At 46.8% G+C, this 20,948-nt stretch overlaps 1 protein-coding gene across 1 annotated transcript in view; it reads right to left on the reverse strand.

Moving 5' to 3' along the window:
- Window positions 1-20,948, reverse strand: part of RFX4 (regulatory factor X4) — a 133,706-nt gene that overhangs the window by 4,732 nt on the left and 108,026 nt on the right. Inside the window, exons 14-17 of the mRNA XM_090272568.1 lie at window positions 18,974-19,093; window positions 18,499-18,660; window positions 6,491-6,653; window positions 4,572-4,710 (exon numbers count right to left, since the gene is read on the reverse strand). Of these exons, the coding sequence (XP_090128694.1) occupies window positions 4,572-4,710; window positions 6,491-6,653; window positions 18,499-18,660; window positions 18,974-19,093 (584 nt within the window). The remainder of the gene's footprint in view (window positions 1-4,571; window positions 4,711-6,490; window positions 6,654-18,498; window positions 18,661-18,973; window positions 19,094-20,948) is intronic.

The raw sequence follows: 20,948 nt of genomic DNA on the forward strand, positions 1-20,948 counted from the left end.
GTGGGCGAGGCGGGCCTGGCCCTCCGCGGGAGAAATAAGGATGAGCTCTGCAGTCCCCTCCAAGTGGATTTCCAGTCTCACAGCTTCTGGTTGATCAAATGGCTTTTGAGCTCAAGTTTATATCCCCAGCTTACAGTCACGGCTGCAGAAAGGGTGGACGTTCTGTGAGCATGTGCTGAAGGAGGCTCAGAAATATTTTGTAGCCGTGTACTGGGTCGGGCTTGTTTTCCCTTTTGGGTCAGGCATGAGGAGGGGAGCCTGGGAAGGTACAGCTGACAAAATCCCTTGTTCACTTACTCGGACATGAGCAAGGGCAGCAGCACTGCAATGGGGGTTTTTCTGAACTAATTTCAACCTTCACTGTGAAGCCTCATTCATCTGGATTCGCTCATTCAGAAATTACGAGAATTCAAGCAGGGCAGGCGGTTTACCTTTCTATTACCCAGGAAGAAAGCATGTGTTGTGCAAATCAGCAGCATAAACAAAGGCACACACATACTCTGTTTCAAAAAAACAAATGACTACTGATTACTTTGAGCATATAAAGGCTGGGATGCATACAACCATTGCACTTTACAGGTGTGTTGTATCAGTTCTGTAAGGCAAACCTGGCAGGAATGTATCGGGTTGGCCAAAAAGTCCATTATGTTTTTTTCTGTACAATGGCTCTTGTAGTGCTCAGTTGTCTTTAACTTCACTCGAGACAAGTTTGTTAGATTGTATTGTGACAACTGTCATATCAGTGTGCATTAAAAGAAGACTTATCAAAATTGGTGAATTTTTGTGCAGCCATTTTAATTTAAAGGTAGAAAATATGCAACATTTTCGGTGTATTATTATTATTTCAAGGAAGGTAAAAATGAAACTGAAATGCAAAAGATTTGTGCCGTGTATGGAGAAGGTGCTGCGACTGATCGAATGTGTCAAAAGTGGTTTGCGAAGTTTCTTGGTACTATTGACATTTTTCCCAAATAATTCTTTGCTGAGGGGCTGTCTTATGCGTTGGAAGGTGTTTAGCAGCCCCCCTGGCCTCTATGCACTAGAAGCCAATAGCAGGAGATAGTTGACATACTCAAAATATCCAAATCAATAAGTTATCGGTGAAAATAAAAAACGTATATATTATTTTATGGAAAAAACCATATGAGCTTTTTGACCAAGCCAATACTTGCAGAACTTAGTTTGAGCTGATGCCCAATGGCATTCTTTAGCTATATTCCATAATTGTAATTTTTCTTCAATTCAGACTGATATACCAGTGAATCTGATATAATGAGGGATGCTAGCCAGTACTCAGGATTAGAACAGTTTGACCTCTGCTCTGGAAAGCTAAAACTAATTAGCCCTGCACTGATTTCCCCTAGATGCTCAACCTGAAGCCCAAGTACCAGGAAGACGTCAGGTTATCTTGGGTGTGTGAGTCTTCTCTTTGGAAATCTGAAACTCAACTGAGAATAGTGGCTGTAACAACTGAATTCTCCTCCACCCTCCAAAACACACACCAGTGCAGTGTTCAGTGTGGGGGGCCTGGGGTGGAGGGCTGGAGAATCTGCATTTGGGTCTGCTGGCCATTTACTGGATGCATGACCTGGGGCCAATTACTTTCTGAAGCCGTCTCCTCAGCTTTAAAAACTAGAGGGAAAAAATAAAAGGAAAAAAAAAGAGGGGAAACAAAAAGAGGGAAAAAAAATCCTAGAGGAAAATGCCTTCTTCCCAAGATTGCTATGAGAACTAAGTGTATTTGAAAGTACCTAGAACTGTTTGATGCCTAAATGTTAATGAAAAACAAAATATAAGATTCTTTGTCTCTAGACAGTATCTTCCTCTGAAGCACTGACCCTACTCCTCACCCTGGTAGAGGTGTGATAAAATTAGCTTCTCCCCGCCCAGCTTCCTCCGGGGAATGCAAAGTGTGAGTGTGTGGTGGGGTCAGAGGTCTCCAAGACTTTCTGCCTAAGGGCCACAGGACATGGAGGTGAAGAGGCTGGCCGAGGACCTATCAACTCTCCCAAGATCTCCATCCTAGTCTGGGTTCAAAGGGCTCCTCCCTGGGCTTTCATTTAGTCCTCGGCCCTTCGGCCCTTCCATGAAGCCCACGACCAGATGACAGTGCTCTGTCGGGTGCTCTGGTGGCTTCTAGAGCACACTGTGCAGATCACCAGGGACCACATGGGCCTTTAGGAGCCCCTGGCTTTTGTCTTACAGCAATGGCTTTAAACATATCACCCCCAGAAAACCAGCTGCAGAAATCTCATGAGGGGCGAGGGGGTGAGGAAAGGAGGAAGGTGACGCTTGGAGTGGGGGCATGGTGGGTTGGCTTCAGCTCAGCACTGCCACTCAGACTAGGCTCCCACTAAGGTGTCAGCTCCTACAAAGCAGGCATGTCTCTGTCTCATTCCCCACTGTATTCTCAGAGGCCGGAGCAGTGCCTGCCACATAGTAGGCACCTGACAATCATTTGAGGAATGAACGAATGAACAAATGAACGAATGAATGAATGAGCTGCTTATGCTGGGTTAAGGGTGACCCAGTCCGCAGCAGCAGCAGCTCTAAGTCACTGGACGGGCCACAGAGAGGAGCACAGACTCTGCTCCCAGGAGAAGCTGTACCTAAGGAGCTGGCATCTCCGTGTGACGCAGTTGGAACTCTATAATGAATGCCCCAGGTAGTGATTTAGTGGAATCAACTTCTTGGCTTATCTGGGGATTATACTAGGGCTCCCCTTGGACTGCAGATGGAAATCAAAACAGATGCCTGTTTGCCCCGAGTGCCGAGTATGGTAGATATGTTCTCCTTGGTGCCCTCCCTCCAAGGCAAGCCTGTGTGCCGACTGCTGATGTAATTGTGGCCTCCACCCTAGCTCCCCACTGCTGCAGGCCTGGGGAGCAGAGCTCCCTGCCTCGACCAGCCCCCTTTCTGGATCACGCTCTGAGTGCTGCCAGAGCTCTCTTTCTTAAGCACAGCACTCGCCTCGCCTCTCCCAGGCTCACAAACCCACCGTGGCTCCCACACCGCCAGGACCCAGCGAGCGTCCTTGGCACACCACGCTGCTGTCCACGCTGACCGCACCTCCTGTTCACGCATCTGTTCCACAAGCACTTGGAGAATGCTGGTGTACGAGGGGCAACAGAGGGGTGGCGCCTGAGAGTTCGGGCCACACGGCCTGGGTTGAAATCCCCGGGCAAGTGACTCTCCCTTTCTTTTCTGCAAAGGTTACCACGGCAATGTGTGAAGTGCCCAGCACGTGACACACTGTTCTTTCTGATAGGTGGCATGTCCTATGACCCGGGGGTACTAGACTTAATTTTTGCCTTCCAGGAGCTTTGGGGCCTCCAGTGGGAGTCAGGAAGGCCAGCGATGGCAGCAGTGTGAGAAGTGTTACCAGTGCAGGAAAGGCCAGGGCGCTGTGCGAGTCCAGGGGAGTGGGGCCTCCTCAAGTCCTGGAGGAAGGAAGGGGGCAGTGGCAGGAAGTGCCCCAAACACTGTGAGATGCTTGTCCTGAATACCAAGCAGAAGGGGCTGGGGAAGAGAATCCAAGCCAGAGGAAACAACCTCAGGGAAGAGCTGGGGGACTGCACGTGGGCCCGTGTGGCTGGAGCAAAGACAGGGGTAGTGTCATTTGTCAGCCAGGTAGGCAGGCAGAGACCCGATGGTGATGAGTCTAGAGAGACACGCTAAAGAATGGAACTTGACTCTGAAAGTGATGACATGCAGAAGAGAGTATTGTGACCAGCTGGGTTCCCCAAAAGATTCCTTTAGCTGCAGTGTAGGGGAGAGAGCAGGGATGGGACAAGTTTGGCGATACAGAGACCCACGGGAAGACTTTTGCCATCACCCCGGGTAGATGAAGACCTGAGCTGAGGCAAGGGCAGTGGGGGTGCAGGGACATTGAGGGTGCAGAATTGAAAGGAATTGGTGACCAGCTGTGCCTGGGGCCAGAGCACAGGAAAGTGTCTAAGACAAGCCAAGTTCCCAACACTGGTGTCACAGGGGCAACCACTGTTCCAGTCACCCAGGCCACAGAGGGTCGCTGTGGCTTGTTAGACAGTGAGGAGCCAAAGGAAATGCGAGGCCCGAGAAGGATCTGATAAAGGGTCCATTTCAGAAGGATTCTTCTGGGAAGATTGCGGGTGTGGGCTGGACTGAAAGGAACACACATGGGAGGTCAAGACACCACGTGGAATGATGTCCGATGACAGTCCTGGCAGGACTCGCCGAGAGTCTGAACCAGAAGACTGGTGATGGGAAAGGAGACCCGAGGTCCAGGCTGCGGGGAGCTGCTGAAAAAGCGCAACAGCCGTCGCAGCTGATTCGGGATCCTGGGGTCAGAGAGGTCAAAGAGAGGGCGGAACTAAAGACAACTGTTTCGCACCCACATGCGTGAAAGTGAAGGATGCGTGTGGTTGACACCCACGGTGGGCAGCCACTGAAGGGCCCAAGCGACACCGAGGACAAGACCATCCTTTCCTCGGAGACACACAGGCCGCACAGACAGTGGACGGAAGGTGCTCAGTGAGTGTGTTACACTGACGGGGCCCGGCCTGGGCAGGCGAGCAGGCCCGGCGACTCACCTGGGCAGAGCCCCTGTGGTAAGGGGCGTAGTGCAGCGGTCCCGAGAGGGCTGCCTCGTGAGGGAGGGCCGGGTACTGGCCCTGCATTGGCGGGGCGTGCTGGTTGCCATAGCTCCCATAGTTATAGCTTCCCGTGTAGCTAAAACACATTAAGCACATTGAATATGGTGAGTAGTAGCAGGGAGAACAAATCAGTTTGACATCTTTAAAAAAAGTCAGCCTCATCCGCTTTTTGTCCTTTTTTTCTCCTATTATTCTCCCCCCCCCCACACTTTTTTTTTTTGTTTTTTGTTTTTTGTTTTTTCTGAGTCTTACATCTTTACTCTGAGGCTTTGTTGTGGCAAGTTTAAACTCCCAGGTTGATTTTCCTTCTCCCCTCGGCACGTCTCCCTCACCACTGGGCGAGCTCAGGGAACAAAGGCTGGCCCTGAGCAAAACATAATTAGTGATGGAAACCTCTACTCCTGTTGTATTAAATGGCCCATATGATAGCCAGAAGTCAAAGAGAAAAATAAAGAAGTTACTTTGGGATTTACGGTTTACGTTTTCGTCTTGTTCAGGTCTCCGCTTCCCCAGGACAGGGAAGGACGTGTGCCCTCCCGTGAGCTCTCTCCTGGGAGAAAACACCACGGTATGGCCACCCGGGTGTCCGAGAGCCCAGCTCCAAGGCTGGCCCCGCCACTTCCCAGCTGTGGGACCTTGGGCTACTTGCAACCTTGCTTCTCCCATCTAAGATTGCAGCACAGGCTTATTCTGAGGCCCACATACATGAAGATACTCTATAAAAAATAAAATCCTATGGACACCGTGATATGATCATGACTGTTCTTAACTACAGCAAAGCTGCCGACATATGACGACATGGGTGTCTGTTCTGCCATTCCCGCAGAATCAAAAAGCTCTCTGAAGTAATATCCAAAGTCTCTTCTAAATGTGTGGGGAAATACTCTAAGAGCCCCCTGAAAAAATAACGGGTGCACTACTGATCAGCCAGGGGCACCTAGACTGATGGAAATAACTCAGGCCTGCGCCCACCCTCAGGGTCGCCTCCTTGCCACGTTATCCTGGGCCACCACGAGGAAGGGACTTCTTCCGCCGCCTCCTCCTCCCCATCCTGTGTCCCCTGTAGTTGGTCTGTGGGACCTTGGCTTGTGAGGCTCACTGCACCCACCCAGCAGAATCTCACCTTCTTGAGATTAAACATCATAAGCGTTTTTCAGATCACTGCACATTAGACATTGTAAGATTAGTATCTTTTGATAAAGACAATGCGTAATGGCAAAAAGCTACTATGATTCAGGTAACACTTTTACATGGATTTGTAAAATTTATTCATCACAGTGACATCACTTCATCCCACAGGCAAAATGAAAGATTTATTTATTCAGGGTAAAAAGCACCACTGAAACCCACAGGGGGTCCCTGGACCCCACTCATAATGACAGCCCTCCAGGGACCTCCAGCTCTCAGGCGGGGAAGCCCTCCTCTAAGCCGTCTTCAAAGACCAGGACCTACCATGAAACTGTGTGAGGCTACAGAGTGCAGAGAGAGCCACCGAGGGGAAGTGCTGCATGGGAGTTTTCAGCTGAGTAAAGAGGGAAGAACACAGGCTTTGCAGGCAGGCAGATGCCCCGTCCGGACCCCACGTTCACCAGCTGTGTGACTTAGGGGAACTGAACTTCATTAACCAAGTCTCAATTTCCTCAGCTATAAAGTGGGGTCACTCACACCTGCCTCACCTGGCCGTGGTGGGGGCTGCACGAGACAATCATACACGGTGTGGCGCTGAGCAAGCACACTGTGAGAACTCAGCAAACACCGGCCCTCTTCCGTCCTTTGCAAAAACAACTGCCAGCTAAACCCTGCTCTTTACAATCAAACTTAAAGGTAAGGCAACATGTTCTAGGAAAGTCACCTACCCGTGGTCCTCTCTGTGAGGATAAACTGGTATCCTGTGTGTGACCGAGGAGGAAGGCACATGAGTACTCCTCATACAGGGGAGCTGTTGGGAGTTTTCAGCTGGGGACCCCGCTGCCGTTGTCACGGTGTATGTTAGAGACCACGTGTATGACTGCATCGCTCCTGCAGAGACAAGTGAAGATGCGTCAGTCACTAGCACAGCTCTCGCACCTCCAGCTCTTCCTCAGAACACTTCAGGGGTTTCCCATTGCTCTTAAGCTGAAAGCCAAAATCTTTACAAATCATGTGTCTCTGGCCCTGCTGACCTCACCAGAAGCATCCCCTACACCCTGCTTTTGTTATATCTGATTCAGCCATAATATCTTTCTTTCCAAAGCGCCATGATTCCCAGCACCACAGGGCCTTTGCACACACCGTTTCTGCTGCCTGGAACCCTCACACTTCCCTTAGTACCCACGCATTCTTCATATGTCAATATAGAGAAACTGTCTCCTAACCCCAGACTGGGTCAGATCCCACACTGCACTACAGTTCTTGATGTTGCCTACCACAATTTGTAATCTTAATCCATTAATGAATGTAATTTAATTAATGCCTGTCCCCACCCCCACCAGACTGTAAACTCCATGAGGATAGGGGCCTTGTCTTTTTTGTCCCCAGAGTTTAGCACAGAGCCTGGAGGCCAAAAGACTTTCAATAAAAATTTTTAAAGGAAGAAACGGGAAAGGAAAGTTAGGAAGAAAGAGGTAGGTAGGGAAGTCATGAAAACAAAAGAAAGCTTGGGGCAACGCAGCCCAGACAAGCTCAGAAAAATAACTTAACAGTCAACAGGTGTTAAGGATCTAACAAATTGCTTTAAGCAAACATAAATAGATTATTGGGCTCCGCTTGCCCAGGTCTTTTTGAAGATTATAGGACAGTGACCTTAACCATGACCTATTCCATACATATTATCAATACCACTAATTTAGTTTTTAATTGGATACCTTGAAGGCGTTAGGGACTGAGAAAAGAAATTGACAAAATTAAAAACACTCAAAATGCTTGAGAATTTTATGAGATGGTTACAATTAAAAATGGTAATTAAAGAAATCACTAATAATAAATACGCTTATGTTATTTAATAAACTCATGATAACTTGACAATAAACTCATTAACTTAATTTCTGATAAATTCTAGAATGTTGATGTAGTGGAAATAATTAAACCTATTTTAGAAGGTAGAGGGAGTAGATTTCAACTCCCTCCTTGTAGCCTTGTAGGCAAATGAAAAACTAAAGAATTGGATAAGGGAGGCCAGTTTTAAGAAGAAAACTTCATTCACCAATCCTGTATATTCTGCAGCAGATCATTTCTATCTTAAAATTCCTCTGGAAAGATAAAGAAAAGGTTTTCATTTTAAAAATGCAGTCCATTCCATCCCAGACCCTTTGCAAACAGCCCTCGGGAGCAGCTGCATCGACACAGCAGGAGGAAGAGGAGAGCTGGTGGATCGGCATGGTGCCAGCTCCGACAGAGGCCCAGGAAGGAATCCCAGTCCAGGGGAGTGGGAATAGCATCCTATTTTAAATACATGTGTTTATTATGAAAAGAACTTTGTATTGAACCGTCCTATAAATTGGAGAATCTTTTGGAATGCCAATAATGTCTTTTTTTTGCAGAGGAGACACCATTTATTGAGTATCTGACATAGGCCCAGCACTGTGCTAAGTGCATTACAGACACTCTTGAAGCAAACATTATCCCCAGGTAGTGAAAGAAGAAATTAAAACAAAATTGGAGCAAAACGTGCAATCAGGAATGAGATGAAACGTGCAAACCCGAAAGGTCCAAATTCTTTCTCGGTGAGCCTTACACGGGCTCAGAGTTTTCCAGGAGCCACTGCTAAAAGGGAAACCTGACACGTTAGGAGTCCTAGTACAGTAAACAAATTGCTCAGGAGTATGCTGTCCTTGGAATTCAGAACAAACAGGAAGTTTTTTCAGACATCCTCACAAAGGGGCAACTGTAAACTGTTCAGCAGGGTCCTCAACAACACCCTTACAATGGGCTCCATGTCTTGGTTCTTAGGACTGTTCCTTATGTCAATACTAATTGCAGGCTACTGGCATCACACCAAAGTCCACGTTAAACAACTCGCCCGAGGTCCCAGAGCGGGTGGGTGGCCCAGTGGGGGCTCTGAGCCCGGGTCCGCCACACTCTTTCCACTTCCTCTGCCCTGAAGTCTCTTCACTCTGGGTCCTAGTTCTGCCAGGGGCTGTAGGTAAGTTCCTGAGCAAGCCTCTTAAAACTTTCATCATCTATAAAATAGGGATAATAATCTCTACCTTGATGGACTATTATGAGGATTAATGGAGATAGCATACATCAAAAAGCCTAATACAGGGTAGGCTTTTAATGATCATCAAGCACTCTTCATAATGAATATGGTGTTCTTATATCATACTCACTTAAAGTAGAAATTTCTGTATTTCCCATTTCAGATTCCAAGGAAGAAAGACAAGTTTCCTGGGTCAGAGTCTCTCACCAGGGAAGAAATATTTGAATAGCGACACTAATTTAGCTAACGACAGCAAAGTCCTAAACAGGTTTTTCTGTAAACTGACTGGAGTCCTTACCCACCAGTATGGCTAAACACCCCTCTTCCTAGTTTGCACATTTACACCATACCCCCCTCCCCCCGCGTCATTTGTAATAATCACAAGAAGACTGTAAGGAAAACCCCCCAAATGGTCATGTCCCAGGTGACTGGATTTTGTGTGGTGGCCTTATATTTTGGACTGAATACGAAATTACTGTTATAATTCTGAAAGGAGCCTTTTTATTAAAACAGGTTATCTCTAGGTGGTGGAATTGAGGACGGTTTAAATTTTTCTTCTTTGTTTTGCTTATCTGTATTTTTCTATAACGAATGTGTATTGCCTTCATGAAAAGAAAAATATTAAACTTTATTAGGCAAAATTGGAATGGGGTGGGGAGAACAATGAACCGGCCACAGCCAGCAAGTAATTAACCCTGGAAGCCCCTGGAACCTCAGAAGAGCACAGCGAGGTCAGTGGGGACTGAAAGGGGGCTGCTAAGGAAGCCAAGGATTCCTCCCCCTCCACGCAGCAGGACGATGCAGCGATAGGAGCCATCATCACCTGAGAGAATGCAGCAGAAGTCACTTTTGCATGAGCTCCTTATTCATCTCTGTATCCCCAACAGAGGGGTCTGCCAAATAGTAGGTGTTCAGTCAATTTCTGTCCCATTGAATTTGTTGTCGAAGGAGTAAATGCTGCTAGAAATAGACGTTATCAAACAAAAAGCTAGTGGAACTCCGGGGAAAATGGGCTCCTGTGGTCTGGGAAACAAAACCCCTAAATGGCCATGTGCCAGCAAGCTCACAGACCCACTCAGGCAGGCTTAAGCAGATTAACACCTACTGCCTTGGGTGAGAAACCCTTTCTGCCCCCTCGCATTCCCTTTCCGACCAGCGGGACCTCCAGTGAGAACTGCTGCTGCTTTTTGAAGGGAACTAATGAAAGAAAATCTGTGCAGTTAACAGTTTGTGCTTAATTTTTGAGACAGCTCTAATTGCTTTTTATTTGTTGGTAAAACCATAACAAACTTTTCCTACTTGTCGAATTGCCTAACTTTCTCTTCTCCCCACCCTTTCCTTCTCCCGCTACTTGCAAATCTGAGGACAGTGCTGGGAGCCCCTGAGCTCTGAGAATCCTCTAGAGAAAAGTTGTCCATGTTACAGTATTGAAACTGCTAGAAAGGGACATTTTATTTTTTTCCTTTCCCTCCCCAACAAAACATTCTTTTCCCCTTTTCCCAAGGTTCCCCCGCCCCTGCTGGAAGGGGTTTTAAACATAGGACAGGAAGGGGGCTTGGATTAGACAGTCAGTAATAATTTGTTGAATAAATGATTGATTGAGATTGATGATCCAACAGAAGCCAGACCTCATGCTAGTTTCTTTTTATACACGGACTCATTGAATCTTCACAATAATTTTTTGAAGTAAGTAGCATTGCCTTCTCTTTTAGGTGAGAAAATTGAGCCCCAAGATTTGCTCAGGTAAGTGGCAGAGTTGGGATTTGAACCCAGACCTGCCCAGCTCCAAAGCCTTTCCAGAACACTTGCTTCTCACAGCTGAATGTGCATTTGAATCACTGGAGTTCTTGTTCAAATGCAGATTCTGATTCAGTAGGTTGGGAGGCCAGCCCGTGAGTCTGCATTTATAACAAGCTTCTAAGTGATGACGATGCTGTGGTCCGTGGACCACACCGAGTGGCAAGGCTCCCTAACCCACTGCCTCCTGTTATGCAACCTGCACGTTGAGGGCCATTAACAATCAGAAGTTGGGAGACTAGTACGTACATGTGAAAATGCAAACTACTTCCCAGGCTTCCTGGCTATGCCCTTCCTTCAGAGCTTGAACTAAACAGTTTGAACCTTTTCCCCACGAGGATTCTATGAACCATCCAGATATTGCTCAGGTTTGGAGCTACCCTAAGCCTGTTGTTAGGAGCTTCCTGAGAAATAAGCTCATTTAATATGTCCAGAATGTAGACCTGCTCTCTGTCCTAAGTGGTAGCCACTAGCCGTAGGTGGGTATTTAAATTTAAAATGAAATGCAATAAAGAATTCAGGGTTTTGTTTGTTTTGTTTTTTAGCTGCACTAGCCACATTTCAAGTGCTCAGGAGCCACACATGTGGTTACTGTCTCCTGTCCCCCATCACAGGGAGCTCTCTTTGTGTTGCTCAACAATACTTGATACTAAATAAACATTTTATGTAACTTTCAGGACTGATACATATATAAGTAAGTCCCATTGGCTGTCATCTATCCTCAAGATAGTCGTGCTTAAGGAGACTACCTGCTGAAGCCGAAAACCTCATCTGAGTTAAACTTGATCAATAGTTCCATGGCCAAAATCTAATCAACAGAACTGACCAGGGGCAGCACATCAGTCAGTTCCAGAGAGAGAGAGACGCTGATTCCTGGTCCAGCCCTGCCTGCCTCCCCCGGCAGTGTCCTCTCCTGCCGCTGCCTCCCCTGTCTGCGCGCTCTAGTCAGTCCGCAGGCTGCCAGGCTCCCCGCTGCCTCAGGCCTGAGCCCACGCTGTCCCCCACCGCCCCAAACCTTCTTTTCCTCTCCCCAACCTACACGTTCCTGACCCCCTGTGACACTTCTGGTCCCAGATAAATGTTACCTCTTCAGAGAAGCCTTCCCTGACCCCCATCTAAGGTGGGTCCCCCTTTTATACCACTTCCTAGCATACTATTATTTTCGTTATGACCACTTGGAATCACAGTATTCCCTCACTTATCGTGGGTATTACGTTCCAGAACCCCACGCGAAGTAGGAACCTTACATTTATTCTACACTCTTAAACCTATGTCACTTTAACAACATACGTATACAGTACCGCAAAATCCTGCGATATAGTGAACAATCCGCGATAATGAAATACAATATTTTTAAAAATCCCGCGATACAGTGAGGCCGCAATAAGTGAACCACGATACAGAGAGGGGCTGCCGTATACATTTACCTGGCGATCTACTTCTGTGTTGATCCTCTTACCCACGGGGATGTGAGTGTCATGAGAGCAGCACCCGTGCCTGTTTTTCTCACCTCTGCACCCCCAGGGCCACCGATCAGACACAGAACACATGGAACGAACGAATCCGTGAGCGCATCCCGAGGTCCCGACACCAAGCCGAGACCCTGACGGTGGAAAGTCGAGAGCAGATAAACCATCTCTCCTCAATCCCAGCTTATATTTCCTGATTTCGTTCCTTTAAAGAAAAGGAAGCAGCGGGGATGAGGAGGAGGGATTCACTGCCTGTGGCGGAAGTTCTGTGATGAGTCATCGCGGGCTCAGAGGCAGGGCCGAAGTGACCACCATGCCTCAGCCAGCTTAGCTGCTCTCGGAATAACTGACCTTTTGTTATTTGGCAAGACTAGGGCCCAGTTATCTTTGTTACATCCTCAACTGAGGCAGAGAAAACGCAGCTGGGCAGGCCAGATGTTCTATAGTTAGGGCCATTTATGAGGAATTTGCCTTTATTTCTTTAGGCATCCTAGCATCTCAATGATTTAATTTGCTGGTTTTGTGTTGTAGGGAACCCATGGTGGGAAGGTGAAAACATGAGTTTAATAGTTAACTTTTATTGTCATTGTTAAAGGAGGGAATACTTAAAATGACATCATAAACAAGGTCTTAGAACCTTTTGGTGGCCTGAGCCAGACAGAGTGGGAGCTTAACATTTTGCTTTAAATGGCATTAAAGACTTGCAGTCCAATGTCATGTTAAGTGGGCATGTCAGTTGGGTACCGCCTGCCATGCTCCTGAGGAGGAAGAGAGCCAGTTTTTCTTAAAAGAAAGTTAAGGTTACTGAACTTTGCTGGGCCATGAGGGAAGTGGCAAGCCTACAAAGTTAGGGGGAAGAAAAGAAAACGATATACAGCAGTCCCTCGCTATATCGCGGTTCACTTATCGCGGCCTCACTGTATTGCGGGATTTTAAAAAATATTATATTTACTTATTTATCACGGATTTTTCGCTATATCGCGGGATTTTGCGGTACTGTATACGTATGTTGTTAAAGTGACGTAGGTTTAAGAGTGTAGAACAAATGTAAGGTTCCTACTTCACGGGGGGGTCTGGAACGTAACACCTGCGATAAGTGAGGGAATGCTGCGTGGGCATCACAGATACCCACTTGTGGAAATCTGTTGAGATGGAAGACTTTAACCGTTCTCTCACCATGGCATTGCCATAGCCTTGAACATGCCCAATCTAAGTTGGCCATACATCAGGTTCAATATTTAGTGCCTAACATTCCTGTCCTTTTACTTTCATTTTTTCCCCCTATTTAAATACAACTACTAAATGCAGTCTTAAGAAAACACATTTAGAAATACTATAAATAGGTGTGGCTACAGACCTAGATATAGAAATAGACAAGCAGAGGGGCTGTATTCTTAGTAAGTCGTCACTCCTTATCTCGACCACTTTGTATTTACTAGACCTTGTATCAAAAGGATGCCAGAGGGTTTTGAGCAAGGAATTAATTTTCCCTCTGTGCTCACCAAGCAGACATAATACGGTTCTCTTTCTCATAGCTGAAAATGGAAGTGTCCATCAAAAGTGAGACACTGACTGGTCTTGACTCCCAATAAGTTGAACTTGATAGTATGTATATCATCTGAGCAATGTCATTCAGAGCATGTTAAAAACCCAACAGAATAATTAGATCACATAAAATTTCATGTGAGGTGTTAGCCAAGAGTTTCATTTTGTTTTAGTTTACCTACTTCTTTATGTCTTGCTTCCTGGTTTTGGTCCTTTTAAAACAATTGGTTTTGCTTCATTTTTTTTTTTTTTTGTTAACCACTTCAAATCCTTTTTGGAAAGTAATGGTATATAAACAAGCAATAATTTTAAGATGGGAATAAAAATTAACTGGGCATGAAACCCATATGCCGAGTTAACCTTTTTAAAAAAGAAACATGGTAAATGCATTTTATACGGTTTATAATTGCTTTCTAATTTACAAAATGGGCTAATGAAAAATTACAAAACTTCCCCAATTTAAGAAGCCTACCATAATAGATTTCCTGCTATTCAGGTGTATATCATAAATAAATAATTTGTGCTTTATAGTGTAATATCTATAAAACCATACATGTTGTTAGGAAATTATATTTAAGTTTCCTCCAAGACCATGACCCACAATACATGCCAAGATCCAGTCTAATTTAGCGATGGAGTATTTCAAAAGTGTACTTGACAAAAATATTACACATAATTTTATGTAGGATGACATTTTTAATGCCCCCTGGAGATATCTGAGAACAAAGCTGGAATGTGCCAAAATCTTCAAAGGTTACAGTCATGTGAAAAGAACCTGGTTCACATTTGTATTTCTAAGAAGCTACTTTTATGACTCTTGAACACATTGCACAGAAAGCTCTGAACACGTTTATGCTATTCCCGTGGCTTTGACTATCGCACCTGCCTTGCCTCGAGGCCTCCGAGTGGCTACGGTGAAGGGCCGGCTGACTCACAGGCTGGATGAGAATTATGAAGAGATCCTAGAAGCCTTTCCTTCACGCTCCTCCAGTCCCCTTGTTTTCTTAGAGTCCCTTTGTTTGTTATGTTGCTACGTGGCAAGAAAGGTGCCATTCAAATAGTTTCTGCTTCATAATGCAGAACTGTTTGATTTGCATAATTTCCCTGTTTATCTTACTAGCAAGGATGTTCTCGCTGCCTGACTTGCGTGTGCAGTGGCAGAATTTGAGGCGGGATGATTCAGGCCGGTGGCTCGCTGTTCTTACTGCCCTCATTCTTTTCTGCGTGAGGCTGGAGATTCGGGATGGCTGCCCAATAATTCTAGTCTTGGAAGACCCCCCGAGCAACTGAAGAGCTGTGAACAGTGTTTCAGTTTCCTTTCTTTTCTTATTTACAGTGAACAACGTTGTCCTCTATAATTAATTCTTCGTCCTGAGCCCTCCAAGCAGGAACTACAACAACCTACTATGGAGAGAAACTGGGAGGGAGGTGGGGGGGGGAGGGGCTCATGTTCTTTCTCTTCCAAGTAGAAAACAAAACATGATTTCAGGTGCATCTATGTAAAGAAAATTTGGTGATGTTCAAATCAAAATGTCCACAGAAGAGGAGAACTCTTTCTAGCTGTGCACCCAAAGTGAAATCAAAGCTCGATCTAATGCCAGTTACTGACAACCCTACTTTTCAATACTCTTGGAGAATCCAGGCTCCTTAGCAGTTCCTGACAAAGGGCCACTGAGTTTGTTGGCAAGTTTCTGCCCCTGGCAAAGTACTGAGGAGGCAGGCACCTTATGGGCCCCTCGCATCTGCTCCTTTCCTCTCTGAGTAGCTCCAGTTCTGCAGAGAGAGGAAACTTTAGGGAAGGAATTAATAAAAAAACTGATGAAATACACACTTCAAGTTCCCTGAAAATGGCATGCTCTCTCCTGCCTCCAGGCCTTCGTCCTACTCACTTCCTCTGCCTGGAACACCTCTCGCATTGTTCAGCCTTCCCAGACTCTCCAAACAAGTTGCTCCCCAAACACCCTGACCTTTCTCCCAACCTAGCTCTCATCACGTTATACTGGAACTCATCAGAGCCCTAACCTCCATCAACTGCCAGGGGGCAGGGACCATGAGTCTCTTGTTTGCATCATCAGCTCTGAACTGTTTAGCACACAGAAGCCACTAGAGAAATATTTATTGCATAAATGGGTAGATGTGTGAGTGAATGAATGGATAAACGACAGCATTCTAAATAGGGCAGTCTCTTTCTATTTATCTGGTCATTAAAAAATATAATTGGGCTCCCAGTCTATTCAGAAAACAGTTCCATTCTAAGCAGACTAGGATATAACTAAGCCTGTGCTATGAGGGTCTGGAGGAAGATTCTAACCCAGAGGGTGAGGGAAACAAATGTCCAAGGAGATGAGCTGGACTTTCTCAGATAGGATGGAAGGACAGGCCCGGGGGTGTGTGTGTGTGTGTGTGTGTGTGTGTGTGTGTGTGTGTGTGTGTGTGTGTGTGTGTGTGTGTGTGTGTGTGTGTGTGTGTGTGTGTGTGTGTGTGTGTGTGTGTGTGTGTGTGTGTGTGTGTGTGTGTGTGTGTGTGTGTGTGTGTGTGTGTGTGATGAGCTAGGGCAAGGAGTGCTTTAGGCTTCAGTGTGCAGCAGTGAACTGTGCGCCAGCGCAGGAGGAGGCATGGGCTTCAGGAAAGGAAGCCCAGTGGGCAGTGTGCAAGGGGACAGACTAGACCCTGGAGGCAGATAACCAGCCCGAGAGTCACTGTAGATGTCCGTGAGCAATGGAGACAGCCTGGGCCAGACAGCAGTAGTTGGGTGGGAAGGGATGGGTCATTCCAGATGGGCATTAGAACAGTTGGACTTGGGAGGTAGGTGGAGAATGTCAGCTGTCTCCTCCCCATCCATCCCCTACCCCTACCTGGGGACATGCTAGCCTGCATCTCCCAGGCTCTCTTTGCAGTTTCATGAGGCCAGGTGACCAGTCCTGGGTGATGGAATACAAGTGGAAGTGACGTGTGCCACCTTCAGGCCAGGGCCTGACAAAGCCCCATGGCAGAGGTCTTCAAAATAGCAAGCATCCAAATCACCTGGAGGCTTGTGGAGCACGTTGCTGGGCCCCACCCTAGAGTTTCCGATTCAGTAGGTCCGCAATGGGACCTATTAATGAGCATTTCTAACAAGTTCTCAGGAGATGCTGAGATTGCTGGCCCATGGGCCGCCCTCTGAGAACCACTGCCCTGGGGTATGGTGGAGCCTGACACTGAAGGAGTATGTGCCTCCTAATGCTTGTGTCACAGAGAGCCCCTCCCTGCCCTGAATACCCTGCCGGCACTGTTCGAAAGCATGAAATCGATTTCTGTTGTGTGAACTCCACTCACGTTTGCATCTGTTTGTTATGGTAGCTTAGCCGACCCTAATACAGGAGTTGCGAGAGAGGAAAAATTTGAGTTGGCTCCCAGATTTGGTGCTTGGGAAGTTGGGGCAAGAGTAAAGCAGGTTCGGATGGAAAGATAATAATGAATTAATTATCTGTCACACTAAGCCCTCCACTCCACAAAGGCTGGTCTCTTCACCTGCCCCACCCCCACCCAGGGCCCATCGAGCAGGAGGTGGTCTCCGCCTCTGTTGCTGCGCACTCGGCCTCGCGCGCCTGTTAGCTGAGTCACCCGTGACTTCTAAGGCAGCCCATGACACTCTCCCAAGGGCTTCTCTCCTGCCTGCCAGGGTCCAGACGGGAAGGAAACTGACTGCTTCTCCCTCGAAGCTCCTGCAGCATTCTTAGGGGTAGCCCTCATTTTAGGCCCTAAGCACAGTAACCCCGTCTGTCTGGATAGCACATCACCTGTAACAAAGCACTTTGGCCTTCCTCACCTCATCTGATCGCAACCGCGTGAGCTAATCCTCAGGTTCTCTCATACACTCTATTACAATTGTATGTTAGCGACACTTATTGAATATTTCACATACAATATATCATTTCCACAAGTCTTGTGAGCAAGGACGTTTGTTGACTTGAGTGAATGAATTTATTTCTATCTACTGTTGACTCTGGTTCCCAGGACAAGGCATTTAACCTTTCTCACCCTTTCATTTTCCTCCATAAAATGGAACAATATCTACACCTCGTGAAAATCAAGTGAGACAGTTATGCAAAGATCCTTTGTATTTTGTAAAGTAACATTTGGACATTGGCAAGTAGCTGTTAATATCCTTGTAATGCCACTTTTCCATTTCCAAACTTGTCTTGGCATTCAAGATCCTCCGGGGTGTGACTCCCACTTCCCTTTCCAGCCCATACGCCTCCTTCACTGGCCTGTGACATTTCAGCCAAAGCTCACCCATCTCTGAAAAGGCCCCACACGTCCCCACCCTTGTAGGTGCTCGCACTGTCCTCTGCCCAGAAGGCCCTTCTGCTACACCTCTGTCAAAGTCAAGTTCCAGCTCAAATCCTCCTCCTTTGTGAGGTCTCTCTTGCTACCTCTGACCAGGTAGAAGCTCTCCTTCCTTGGGGACCCATAGCATTTGTTTGCACCTTGTAATCCCCCATCTTGATTATGGCTGTCATGGCTTAGTGTGTGGCTTTCTGTCTGCCCAATTTTCCAGAGATGCCTCTCAGTCTGTGGTTCACAGGGAGCTCCCTTTCTTGTTTTCAAAAATGGCTGTGTATTAATTTATGTTTTGTACCATTTTAATCATTTTAATGGCTTAGGGGTGGTGGAGATTTTATCATGTACTTAATCTGCCAACTGGAAAACAGAAGCATAAAGAATACGTACAAACAAATCAATGAATAACTGCAAGTCATCTATAAATCCAGGGAACTACTCAGGTTTTTGCCTTAATGGGGGGTAGGGGAGCTGGAGGGAAGAATGTTTTTCCAGAAAGCTCTTGCTTTAAACATCAACTCCCCACTCAAAGCCTTGAGGGACCTTCCATTACCTGTGGTGCTGAGGCCAGTGTACTCAGGGGACGGGTTGCTGACAGGGGAGGATGGAGGTGGCACTTCCGCGGACGTGGCCGATTTTGCTGGAGAAAATGACGGCACTGGTGAAGGGGTTGGTGGGGCAGCATCCGTCAAGATAATCTCTTCTTGGACGTCTGCTATGGGGAGAGAAAAGGGTGGGTTCTCAGAGCCAACGATCAAGGCGACTGATCCTTAAGGGGCTTTAAAAAATGAAATATTCTTTCTAGTCTGGGCCTCGTAAAACCCTTTGTGGGTTCCCCACAGCCATCATGGCACGTGAGGCAACTCCCAGCTGCACACACGCCCACTCGAAGGAAGAAAAAGACATCCCTGGTCTCACACCCCCTGACCTGCTCGCTGTAACACTTCCCTTGTGATACAGAAGCTACAGAAACACAGACCACAAATCAAACTGCCAAGCAGGGCGATGCCCAGTGCCGTGCGGCTTACCGGTGCTTCCTTCTCCCTTCATGGCTCGCATGAGCTCATTGGCCCGCTCCTGACAGTGCAGGGATTCTAACAGGTAGAGCACGTAGTCATCAAACATCAAATGAATGAGGTGAAAGGACCCTGTGAGAGGAGAGCCACACAGAAGGGTAAGTCATGTCAGCTCAGGAAAGCCCCGCCTCCTGGTCACCAGCTCTCACGACCTGTTCAGGACAGTCATGCCCCACGGAGGAGCCCCTCAGGGCCACAGGTGGCTCTCCTTTGCCATGTCCTCAACCTAAACTATTGCTTAGCACAGGTAAGTGTCATTTACACGTGGTGGCAATGGAACCTTTTCCCGGCTCAATCTATTCATACGACACCATCAAAGACAGCACCGATTGAGCTACCCACCCAAATGCTTCGGAGCTCTCCCACACGCACTGGCCTCATCCTCGCCTGAGCACCTTCACTTTGTTCAGTCTTATTTTTTAATTTAAGATTTTATTTATTTTTAGAGAGCTGGGAAGGGAGGAAGAAAGAGAGGGAGACAAACATCGATGTGCAAGAGAAACATCGGATCAGTTGCCTCTCACACACCCCTAACCAAGGACCTGGCACGCAACCCAGGCGTGTGCCCTGACCGGGAATCAAACCGGTGATCTTTCGGTTTGCAGGATGGCGCCCAACCCACTGAGCCACACCAGGCAGGGCTTGTTCAGTCTTACTTCTCCCACAAGCACAACACCTTAGTTCCCTGATTGGACTTTAAGGGCATCCATGGCAGGGACGCTGCCTTGTAGTTCATCGGTATCTGCCAGTTACCCAATCCTAGGAGCAGAATTGAAATCTTTAATTTATAATGACTGAATTATTTCCTTAAATGTTTCTGAGACCTTCATTTAGCACGTGGTTCTCAGAAGAAATATTAACTTCAAAAGGTTTGGTATTTTCAAGAATTTCTCTGCATTTTCAATTTAAAGTAAGCTGTTTCATTCAAAGGGATGTGAACAATCATTTGAAAAGATTTTTTAATGTGCCAGTTTCTGTCCTCAAAGTTGTATATTCTCTAATTTAATCTCTACAACTACCCTGTAAGGTAGGTGTCTTTATTCCTATTTTGCAAGTCAAGTACTTGTGTGAGATGACAAAATTAATTGATAATATATTGCTTCCAAACCATCTTTCCTTGCGTGTCACGCTGCCACCATGGGCAGTGGGACAGTCCACAGACGCTGGGTGCTCAGTGAATGTCTGCTTAAGCCAAGGCTTCCCGAAGGCCAGAGTCGGGGGCAGCCAAGCCTGCACCTCCAGTCCCACATTTCCAGCTCCCCAGGGGACATCTCCATGAAGGTATCCCGCCGTCCCATGAAATGTAAGTCATGCCAGCTCCACTCACCCAACTCCCTACAAGCTGGCCTCCTTTTTCTATTTTCCTTGACAGGGAGTAGAGTCTGCCACCCCAAATATGCTTTTGTGGGGGGATAGCGACTGTTGTAAACCGGTTACTTTTTAAGAAACAGAAGACTCAGGAAGAACCTTTCACGTTCCACCAACTACCTAAAAGAATTTAGATAAAGGACCTGTCCCAGCAAGGGAGCCATCAGGGAGCAGCCCAACAAGGCCCATTTGAGCAAAGCCCTCTCTGTGTTTCATTGTTTTGTTTTGTTTTGTTTCCAAATTTTAAAAAAATTTTATTTTTAAATTACAGTTGACATTCACTATTATTTTGTATTAGTGTCAGGTGCACAGCATCGTGGCCAGACAAGCAGACACTTTACAAAGTGCTCCCCCTGGTACTTCCAGTGCCCACCTGGCACCACACTTGGTTATTACAGTATCATTGACTGCATTGCCTGTGCTGTGTGTTCCATCCCTGTGACTGTTCCGTAACTACCGGTCTGTCCTTCTCAGTCCCTTCACCTTTTCCATCCAGGCCCCCAACCCCTCTTCCTCCTGGCAGCCATCAGCCTGTTCTCTGCATCAATGAGTCTGTTTC

Source organism: Furipterus horrens, unplaced genomic scaffold, assembly GCF_987537825.1.
Source record: "Furipterus horrens unplaced genomic scaffold, mFurHor1.1.pri manual_scaffold_4, whole genome shotgun sequence".
Classification (NCBI taxonomy): Eukaryota; Metazoa; Chordata; class Mammalia; order Chiroptera; family Furipteridae; genus Furipterus; species Furipterus horrens.